Here is an 11,320-nt window from a genome sequence, read left to right on the forward strand (position 1 = left end):
TGAGTTTTGAGGTTTTATTGTGGACGGAGTGGTATAAATTAATAAGTATAAAAGGCCTAAAGAAATGGGTTAGCTACATGTATATCACTGGAGCCTTTTGTTATAGCATACTACAATTCAGAAAGGTGGAGTTGGCATTTATGTGAAAATAACAAAAGACAGGTGCCAGCTTTGGGTTCATCTCCATATCATCTTCAAAAGACCGACTTTCATTTTCAAATTCTACAAAGAAACTAACAAAATTTTATAACAAAATAATGAATCTTAAATGACCATATGAGCACAAAAAAAAAACCATGCTGAGAACTATTCGGATGACTAGAAGAAACAAAACAAACATGGACATACAAAAATGTATTTTAAACTTGATTATAACAAAGAACACTTAAATTAATTAATTTATTTAACACTATGCTAAAGAGAAAGTTGTAGTATCACTACTATAACTTCTACAGTACTATTTTGAAGCAGAGGAGGTTGAATCTTCACATGGTTAATTTAAGAAAATATACAATCAATAACATAAATTGAAGATAAGATCCTTCCACTAACGCAATCTATTTTTTTTTTACATCTTAATGTTGACAAATTGTTCAACTGCACATACTTCATTAAATTTCAAAATATGAACATGGTGCTACATGAGCTTGAAATGAAAATGTAAACAAAACAATACCTGCTGGTTACAAGTCATGAGCCAAGAAAAAAAAAACTATTAAAAAAATAAAGAAAAAAAAAACAAAAACGAGACAGAGTCATGAACATACTAAAATAGCATTAACTTTTGCAAATCTCAATTCACTCAATCAAAGAAACATCATTCGTGCGAACAGATCCAATACGAAAGAAACTTTATCAAAAGAACTAAATCAATTTGCTTCTGCTTCAATAAAGATGCTCCGACATTTTTTTAACTCAAGGGATTGAATTACATACCTACAAGAGAGTGAATTCAAATGAATAAAATCTGAAAGTTGTAGAGTCAATACAGTAGCAACAACAAAATATCTATCAACTCTTCTTCAAACCCAAGATTCAAGGCCCGAAATGTTGAAAGAAAAATTTAATGAAACTTTTCAACCTAAATTTCTCTCCTCCCCCTCTTTTCTTTTTTTTTTCTTCTCAAATTTTCTCTTCTATTTATAGCAAAATTTTCGAGATTTTTCAGATTTTTTTTAAAAAGATATTTTATTATTTTTTAATTAAAAAAAATCCCATAAATTACTTTTATTTTTTTATAAAAAGAAATCCTACCTTTCTTTACCTTTATTTTTAAAATTCCAACTTTAATTACTTTTATCTTATTTAAAATCCCACTTTTTTTACTTTTTAAAAGAGAATTCCACTTATTTAACTTTTCTTAAAAAAACAATCCACTTTCTTTTGCTTTTCTTTTAAAAATGCTACTTTCTTTTACTTTAAATTTTTTTAATTTTCAGATACCTTTATATTTGTTTTTTAATTCCAACTTTCTTTTACTTTTTATTTTTTTAAAATTTCCACAAAACTTTACTTTTATTTTTTTAATTTTCTACTTTCTTTTACTTTTTAAAAGAGAATTCCACCTACTTTTACTTTTATTTTTTTTATTCAATACTTCCCTTTGTCTTATTTTTTAAATCACTCCTGAAAATTAAAAAAAATTAATATTTTTTGGAATTTTTTTATTATTTTAAAAATAAAAATAAAATAATAGTAATAGTAATAATTCACCTTTTAAATTTTTGTATTTTTACCCTATAATAAAAAGCGTAACAAATCTAAAAATTATAGGTTAAAACCCCTAAAATATTTACATAGAAGAAGTGATAAAAAATTAAATATTGTCAAAAATTAGGTGCTCACACTCATCAGTGTCTGATTCACTACAATCTTACAAAAACAAACAAGAAAAGGTAAAATTAATTTATTGGAGCACAATTACAAAAGAACAGAACAAAAAATAGTATAAATAAAATGATTTACCTTCTTGTTCGCAAAGCCAATCTCTAGTACACAACTTTGCCTCTACATATGCAGGCAAAATAGAGCTTTGAAACTTTCCAATAATACGACCTCCAATGCTAAAGGTAGACTCTGAGGCAACAGTGCTAATAGGTATACTTAAGACATCTCGTGCCATCAATGAGAGTTCTGGAAACCTTAGTCTATTTTCCTTCCAAAAGGCAAGCACATCCAAATCTGGATTTGCTTTACGATCAAGATTAGGCTCCTCCATGAACAAATCTAATTGTGTTTTACCTCTACCAGACTCTTGGTTCTCAAACACATCAAACTCTTCAAGCTCATCCCTTGCTTCATTGTACATCTACCATAAGCATGCTCCTTCATTAAGGAAATTGAGGTCGAAGGTACCAAGTATTCTTTGAACAACAATTGCAAATGATCTTCAACAATTTTTACCTTCGCATCAGCAGTCGCAGGATCAATTTTGGAGAAGCAAAATTTCACAAACTTCATTTTATATCGAGGATCAAGGACAATGGCAAGTGATAAGATCTTACTGTAAGATCTCCAATATTTTTGAACTTCCTTAACGTTAATGTAGTCATCTCATTCATAACTAGGTCACTACTATTTCTTTCTTCCTCTAACAGCATTTGAATTTTCCATACATTAGGTAGATACAAATTGGCAGTTGGATATTTGCTTCCGGAAAATAATGTAGTGATATCATAAAATGGCTTCAAAACCTTAGCAACCGTCTCTACCCTTTTCCATTCCTCCTCAGAAAGAGCATATTTAAAATCAGTATCAACTAACTTATATTGAATATAAGCTTGCTGGTAGAGGAGAGCACTTTCAAGCATTTGAAAAGTAGAATTCCAACGAATAGTCATATCTTGGCGAAGCTTCTTTGAGCACGGTAGCCCAAGATTCTTAATGCATTCCACAAATTTCAAAATTCTTCCTTCCGAATGTTTAATATGCTTAACACCTTCTCTAATTTTTACAATAGATGCATCAGCTTTTTCCAAACCAGCCTTCACTATTAAATTCAATATGTGGTTCCCACAACGAACATGAAAGAACTTTCCATCACAAACTAGTGAACACCTCAAAGATAAATGTTCTTTTAAAATATCAACCCCCCCCCCCCCTATTGCAACTAGTATTATCCAAAGTAAGAGTAAAGATCTTCTTTTCAATGTCCTATTCCTTAATAAACTCAATTAGTAAAGTACCTAAAACTGAACCAGAATGTGGCGGGGGCACACGACGGAAAATTAATACTCTTTTTTGAAGAATTCAATTCAAATCAACATAATGAGCAGTTAAACACATATAGCCATTTGATGCTACAGAAGTCCACATGTCCGAAGTCAAACACACCCTACTAGGAATCGCAGCAAGCTCATTCTTTAGAAATTCTTTTTCCCTATCATACATTTTCAAAATATCAGACTTGGCAGTATTACTTGAAATGGTTTTGACAGTTGGATTTAAGTACAAATGGATATCCCTATTTCCTTTATGCTCGACAAGGCTGAAAGGATAATTATGCTTTAGAATAGCCACAGACAATTTTTCCCGATAAATTGCTTGATCAATTAGCTCACACCTACGCTCTTGCGTATTATTTATGTGTGCATCAATATGTCGCTTCAAATTTGAAGTTACAGACTTAGAATCTGCTACATAGATCATTTTACATACCTTACATTGCGCTTTGCCCCTTTCACCAATACTAGCACGAAGCAATTTTTGAAAAGTATTCCAAACAACGGAAGTATTTTTTTTAGCTCGTTTTGCTGCGATTGACGAACTAACATCACATGACTCCTCAATAGCCTCCTTATTAACCTCCGTAGACATCTCTATCTAACATAGAAAGCAAAAGTTCAAAATATAACACTGGCATATTTGGACTCATTACTAAACTCATTCCTGAGCTGAAATTTCTAGTGAAATAACTTGAGAAAATTTATAACTTACATTTGGGAGAAACACAGAACAAAGAATCTAATAGTTATAAGCAGTCATGCAGACATTCGAAAGTGTAAAAATCAAAACCCCATAAGAAAAAGGAAAGACAGAAGAAAAACTGGGGATTGATTTATATTTTCCTTTTGTGTGAAAAATAATTACCTGGTTTGTGGATAGAACGCCGATTTCCATAGGAAAAGGAAGTTCTCGTTGAGTGAAATTGGCAGTAGCGAGATAGGTGCTCTCCGTGTTGGGAGTTTATTGGACTTCTAATTAGCCTATACAATCACAAATTCAAAATGATATATTTCTTGGAATTAATTTCACCATAGAAAGCAGTTATGATATATTTCTTGAATTAAATTTGGAGTGATAAAATAAATAATAACTTCTGCTTATTTTTAGAGCTAAGCACCAACCCTAGCTCTAAAATTTCAAAAAAAAAAGAAGGAAAAGAAGAGGATGAGGAAGAAGGTTTCGGGGGACTGGGGCAGAGAGGTTACCCTTAAAGAGATTGATGAAAAGAAACCATCTGTTGAACGAGACGAGATCAATACTAGAAAATATGTCGTGAAAGACTGAAAGTAGCGTAGATTACCAACCCATATATTACCCAACTTTTACCCACAAATACCCATATTTTATGGGTAAAATATGGGCTAAAGCCCAAATGTGACCTACTTAAAATATCACTCATCCAGCCCAATAAAATATGGGCGGATTGGGCGGGCTAATAAAATCTGGGCCTATTTTGCCAGCACTAACCGCAAGAAACTTTGGACTTCTTGGATTGTATTTCTGCAGCTGTCTGCCATCGACACTTTTTTGGCCTTCCTGGCTGAACTTGACCAACTAATGGTAGCACGACTTCTTCTAATATTTCTCTAGGAATGTCCCAATTGCTCTCTTCGGGTATTGGAAATACCTTTTGTTCATAGGTTTTTACCATGTAATCAATACTAAAGTATACTGAGCAATACTCGTACGCACTCATTCCTTCCTTTGTCACAACTGCCAACGCATGTGGGCACGACATTTCATCCTTCTGAAATCTACGGCATGTGCATGTTCTTTCGTTCTATCCACCACATATCGCATACCATCTTCCAATACTGTATATAATGAATAGCTTGATGGCTTCACCTGTAATATGTTAAAATTATGGTGGTAGAAAATATATAGTATATATATATATATATATATATATATATATATATATAGTATAGTATACAAGAGACGCATATTACCGTCATCCTATGAGATTTGATCATGTTTTTCTGCAGCATGTCATCATATTTCTCACTCAGCTTTGTGAAGGTATACATGGCAGTTTTATTGTTTTCATAATTCCAATCACGAATCAAGTTCGCCATGTATTCAACCAAAGGACAAATTGGTAAGTCTCTTGCACTTTTATTTGCTGCATTTATCGATTCCGCAATGTTAGAAGTGATAGTTGTTGTTCTGTTGACTGTTGAATGCGCTATTGACCATCTATCATATCCGATTTTGAGTAAATATGGTCTAACCCTCTTGTCAAGGTCATCAATTTCACTCATATGATGCTCAAACTCTTCAATCGTGTATGCTTTCGCTGCTGCAAAAAATAGATCCTTCATAAGCAGTTGATTCTTCTTGAACTTCACTTTTATGTTGTTCCACAAGTGGAAAATGCATACACAGTGAGGCACACTTGGAAACACTGTTGAAGATGCCTTTGCTATGCTTTCATGTCGGTCAGATACTATACACATTCCTTCTCTTACACCGTATGTCTCTCTGAATCTTTCGAAGAACCATTCCCAAGATGCTTCGTTCTCTGAATCAACAATAGAGTATGCAAGCGGGAAAATTTTACCTGCGTCCATAGATGTTATTTATAAGCAGACATCAAATATGCGAAACACTATATATGTTATATTATCACCAATAAGTATATTGTATGTATGGTGTTGCATCAATTTATAATTACAGTATACTATACAATTGTAAAAACTCATCAATAGAGTCGAACAAAAAAAAACAAAATCTGAAACTAACTGGGAGCTACAATATATAAGCAAATGAACTTTAAACTCACTTCTATTCATTCTCTTACAAGTAGAAAGAAAACTTATAATTAGTAGATAATTTTAACTCATCAATATTTTAAAATTACCTGCGTCATCTTGTGCTGAAGCAGTGATTATTGTTCCTCTATATGTAGATTTAAGAAAGCTGCCATCAACAACGACGATTGGTTTGCAATACTCCCACCCTTTGATCAATGCATAAATAGCTACAAATAAATACAAGAATGATCCATCATCAGTTTTCTCTAATCTATATACGGACCCGGGATTTGTATGCATCAACATGTACAAGTAGTTAGGAAGCTCTGTATATGATTTGCTTGGGTTCCCTCGCACCATTTCAAGAGCCTTCTCCTTCGATCTCCAAGCTTTCATATAATTCACATCGAAACCATGAATTTTTTTTATGTCTCGCCTTATATCTGCTGGAGTATACACAGTCTTCGGATCAACGTACTTATCTTGTATAAGATATCCTATGAAATCTGATGTAGCGTGACGTTGTGTATACATTCGTTCTTCGACCCCATAGTTGTGAACATTATTGAACTTCCTCACTTTAAATATCTTAGTTTTATTCAGTCTGGAAGATACAAAATTCCAAGTACACATGTCGTCCACGCATACGAGACAATACCTGTTGGAAGAAAAATATGATATACTGAATATGAAAACATTATATTTTATACCTATAAGCAATATAATATATATATATATATACTGAATATGAAAACATTATATTTTATACCTATAAGCAATATAATATATATATATATATATATATATATATATATATATATATATATATATATATAGTAACTTAACATTTAATATTTTGCTACTACTATCTAATTAATACACGCATACATATCTTCAATATACTATATACATGTTTTAACATTTCGGTGTTGCAAGGTAGAAATTTACATAACAATACTAAATATATCTTTTTGTACAGGAACTCTGAACTCTGAACTGAAAATTCTCACGGATTGCGCAGTGTTTTATAACACTTATAATGGTTTCTTTGTCTTGGTATAACTGACCTTCTTCGATGTTTTGATTTGATGGGTCTCGAATTATACTATGTTGAGCTTCATCTATGTCGTCGAATTCTTGCCCGTTACATATCACCCTTGTTGCTCCATTTTCCAGCAAATCTGGTATATTTAAATCATATACGCGATGTGATGATGTTGCAGAACTTTTTGGATTCACATGTTCTCTGTCGACTGCATTGTTCTTGAATGTTATGCATAGCGGATACGAAGTGATCTCTGTCTTTTTCATCTTTAAATCTATATACAGTTGTACATTCATATCGTTTGATATGGAAATTGGTGGATACCCTTCCTGAACAATATACTTAATATCAATCAACTTTGTACAACTCCCCCCTTTGATTTGCTTCGATATTGTCGTGACCAACTCTTCATAATTGCAGCTCGAATTGATCAAAATCCCTTCGGCATCAAATTTAACATATCTGCGATTGTCTTGCCAAACACCATTGTATTGAATCAGAATTGATACATTCACCATTGGTTCTTTGGTTCTTAGAGTACAGTATCTTACCTTAGGTATACAAAAGATGGAGTTTCACGAAGAGAATATGCAATAATCGATAGTTTTCATACCAGGAAGAGAATATGCAACTACGGCTATTACCTATTTTTGGGGAATATCGAGGGTTTGTTATGCGGTAGTGTTGTAGTGGTAACCTAATAGGTGTATATTGATAATTAATAATTAACAAATTAGAGAATATTTAGGGTCTAAATACCTAAATATACGCTTACCAAATATCCTAGAAAAGTTTCATACGTTAAGGATCTGATGACATTCACCTTAAATAGGGGAAGTTACCTTATTTTTAGATTATATATATAATATATATATATGTTGTACAATTTGTAATTCAAAACCAAGTTGTATATTATGGAATTTTTTTCAAATCCTTAATTAATTATGAAAATTTCCCAATTATTATACCATGTTGAATGTGGTATAAAATAATACTGAAATCATCATGTAATAATAAAATAATTCCGAGAATACGTATGTCAAAAACCTAAAGTTGAAAACTCCAACCAAACATGAGAGATAAAACCATCTTACGTTTTGTCCTTAAATTATTTTCTTTATTCTTGGTACCAAACGACCCCTAAGTAATTTTTTTTCTTTGTCAGAATAACAATTTGCCTTCTTGTCGCCTGCGTTTTCCCAAAAGCTAATATTGGAAAAACCTCGCACATAACAAGAAAAAAGACGAAATTGTTTTAGCTGAAAATGATGAATAGATTTTGCGTGTGTAAAATGATTGTGGGAGTAAGAGGAAAGAAAAGTTTGGCATAGAAGAAAACGAAAAAATAGTTGAAAGAAAGTCAAAAAAGAAAATCTAGTATGATGATTATGGAATCGGAATTGAGTTATATGCAGTAACAATATAAGAAAATTTTATATTATCAATACAATCAAACTTGATATATAGTAGTTTATTATTTTATAACATTGGCTTGCAAAGACATTGAAAAAAATACTACTATGAATGTAGGAGAATAACCAGACTTTGTTTGGCAAGCTTCTCCAAATTCAAAAGTATTTTTTTTCCAGAAAAGATATATTTGTTTTTTGTCAAGCTTTTAGAAGGAAAAAAGTACTTTTGAGCAGAAACAAAATCAATTTTGGAGAAGCAGAAAAAAGTAGTTTCGCGTACTTTTTTAAAAAGCATTTTTGACAAAAATATATTTGGAAGCACTTTTTAAAAGTTTGGTCAAACATTAATTGTTGCTTAATGTGCTTTTTAAATTAATTAACTAAACGCAAACTATTTTTTACCAAAACTTTACTTATTAAAATAAGCTGATTTTAGAAGCTTAGCTAAACCGCTTATAAATTTTGAATGCATCTTATACTTTTAAGACTTGAAAACCAACTTTTCTTGATGTACCTCAATCACTACACGATTAAAGCATCTCCCTCTAATCCAAATTTATCATATAATAAGATCTAATAAAAGAGAGAAAGACGCTCCATACCAGAAATCTTTTCATTCCATCAAAGTTCTGCAAATTAATTAAGAAGTACTATCACCAATATTTTTATTTTCTATCTAGTTAAATTCAAGAAAATTCAACATTTATGTATATTATATACACTATAATTTTTCATTGAACTCCGCCGATGGATTCATTAATTGCACAATATGGCTATGCAGTTTTCAATAGGAAGGATTGTTACGTCAACGTCTCTCATAGATTCAAGGAATGGTCCATTACACAAAAATGGGAGATGTTAGGCAATTGATTTACTCGTACTCATTACATTTGACTTTTCATCTATATATGTAATTACTGCGGTAAAACTCTGAATTCACTTTTGACTGCACATGGCATGGAACAGAGTTGGCCATAAAAAGAAAGTGTAAGGTAACTCCCTTTCTTTCCGAATCCATCTAACAAATACAAGCATCTGTCAGTACGTTCGTAAAGTGTTCGAAGAAATTTTTGTTTCATTTTTGTACTATAACCAGCTGTATCTAACGATATATTCGGATAAGATTTATTAATTGAAATTTGAAAAAATATATTTGAAATTATTGAGGAAAAAGATTATTTGGAATCGTTTAACCTTATTCTTGTGCAAAAATCCTAAGTTCTGGTCAAAAATTTTTAAGCAATTCGAAAATTCTTGTTATCCTGTGATAACAAGAGTGTAAAATTAATAAAAACCTTCTGCCAAGAAATTGCTAGTTGGTTTAAAGGTGATAAAAGGCAAGAGTACTATACTTTAAAGAAATGTATTATAAATTACAAAATTTAAATTTTTGTAAGAATTTAAAATGTAAGAGTCATAATTGATTAGTTGAAAAACAACTAAGACAATCATATGCAGGTGTAATAGCATAAGTTGTGGTATATTCACGGGGCGGAGGTAGAGTAAAACTTATGGGTTCGTCCGAACCCAATTTTTTTTGTTCAAACTATATACTTTGTTTTAAAAAATTATTGAATATATACGGATTATTAATTTAAAACCCAATAACTTAAAAGATTTAGAATCCCAAATTCATAAGTTTTAAATCCTGGCTCTGTGTCACGACCCGGATTTCCCACCCTCGGGAGTCGTGATGGAGTCTACTAATATGAGCTAGGCAAGCCAATTATTGAACCATCTACCTTTTTACCAATCTTATTCTCTTTAACAATTACGAAGAAATAACATTTAAACGACGGAATATAACATAAGCGGAATAAAACAATAAGCCATCTGAACATGAATATCTATTACAACTGTTTGAGTCTCGACTACCCAGAACTGGTGTTACAGTTTCACAAACGGTCTAAGAATTCTACAAATAAAGGTCTGAAAGAATTAAATATAACACTGTCTCTGGAAATACATGTAGAAACAGGAAAGTAGATAGAAGGAGACGTCAAGGCCTACGAACGCCTGCAGGGCTACCTCGGGTCGCCTGATGAACAACATTCAGCAATCTAACTACAGTCCGAAGTCTACACACTGGGGTCTGCACAAAAGAGTGCAGAGTGTAGTATCAGCATGACCGACCCCATGTGCTGGTAAGTGCCCAGCCTAACCTCGGCGAAGTAGTGACAAGGCTAGGACCAGACTACCAAACAAACCTGTGCAATTTAACTATATACAGCGGAAAAGAAGTACAGAAAGAAACAGTCATATACAGTCAAGTATGGGAGGGGGAAAACATGCTGTGGGGAAACATCGAGTAGTAACAGAAGAGCAACAAATTAATATGAGGATCACCACAGTTCAATTGAAAATAGGAAGGGGAAATCATGTTGCGGGGTACAACAAGTATAAACAGGAAACCAACAATTTAGTGTAGAGAAATCGTAACACAGTTATCAATAAAAATTAGAAAATCAAACACAAGTGCACGGCATCACCCTTCTTGCTTTTACTATCCCTCACCAAAATAATACACGATATCACCCTTCGTGCTTTAACACTGTCTCACCAAAACAATACATGACATCACCTTTCGTGCTTTACGCTCTTCCTCACCCAAACAACAATCACTAGGCAAATAGGGTAAGGGGATCTATAATCTCGAAATAAAATCAAGCAACAACAGAAAATCAGTAAATAAACGTAAAGGACAACATAACTCAATTATTAGCAAGAATCAGGGAAATCAAGGACAAGTGCACCGCATCACCCTTCGTGCTTTTACTCTCGCCCTCACCATAAGAATCAATACAATAGGCACGGAATGGTACATCGTGCGGCATGACATCACCCTTCGTGTTTTACACACTTTCCTCACCATGCAATCAATATAA

The 11,320-nt window shown here is 32.4% G+C and overlaps 1 protein-coding gene across 1 annotated transcript; it reads right to left on the reverse strand.

Annotated features, from left to right (window-relative positions):
- Positions 1-4,520: 4,520 nt before the first annotated feature.
- On the reverse strand, positions 4,521-7,636 carry LOC104228439 (protein FAR1-RELATED SEQUENCE 4-like). Its single transcript, XM_070155491.1, has 4 exons — positions 7,046-7,636; positions 6,086-6,636; positions 5,175-5,785; positions 4,521-5,070 (listed from the first exon to the last, which is right to left on the reverse strand). The coding sequence occupies exons 2-4, from the start codon at positions 6,609-6,611 to the stop codon at positions 4,933-4,935; spliced, it is 1,275 nt and encodes a 424-aa protein (XP_070011592.1). The 5' UTR covers positions 6,612-6,636; positions 7,046-7,636; the 3' UTR covers positions 4,521-4,932.
- Positions 7,637-11,320: the final 3,684 nt, after the last annotated feature.

The sequence above is a fragment of the Nicotiana sylvestris genome, chromosome 8, assembly GCF_000393655.2.
Source record: "Nicotiana sylvestris chromosome 8, ASM39365v2, whole genome shotgun sequence".
NCBI lineage: Eukaryota > Viridiplantae > Streptophyta > Magnoliopsida > Solanales > Solanaceae > Nicotiana > Nicotiana sylvestris.

Coding starts and splice junctions, on each gene's coding strand:
- LOC104228439 (XM_070155491.1), bottom strand. CDS start 6,611: ATGTGTACTTGGAATTTTGTATCTTCCAGACTGAATAAAACTAAGATA. Junction 5,786..6,085: donor TTCAGCACAAGATGACGCAG/GTAATTTTAAAA, acceptor CTATGGACGCAG/GTAAAATTTTCCCGCTTGCA. Junction 5,071..5,174: donor TCAAATCTCATAGGATGACG/GTAATATGCGTC, acceptor AACATATTACAG/GTGAAGCCATCAAGCTATTC.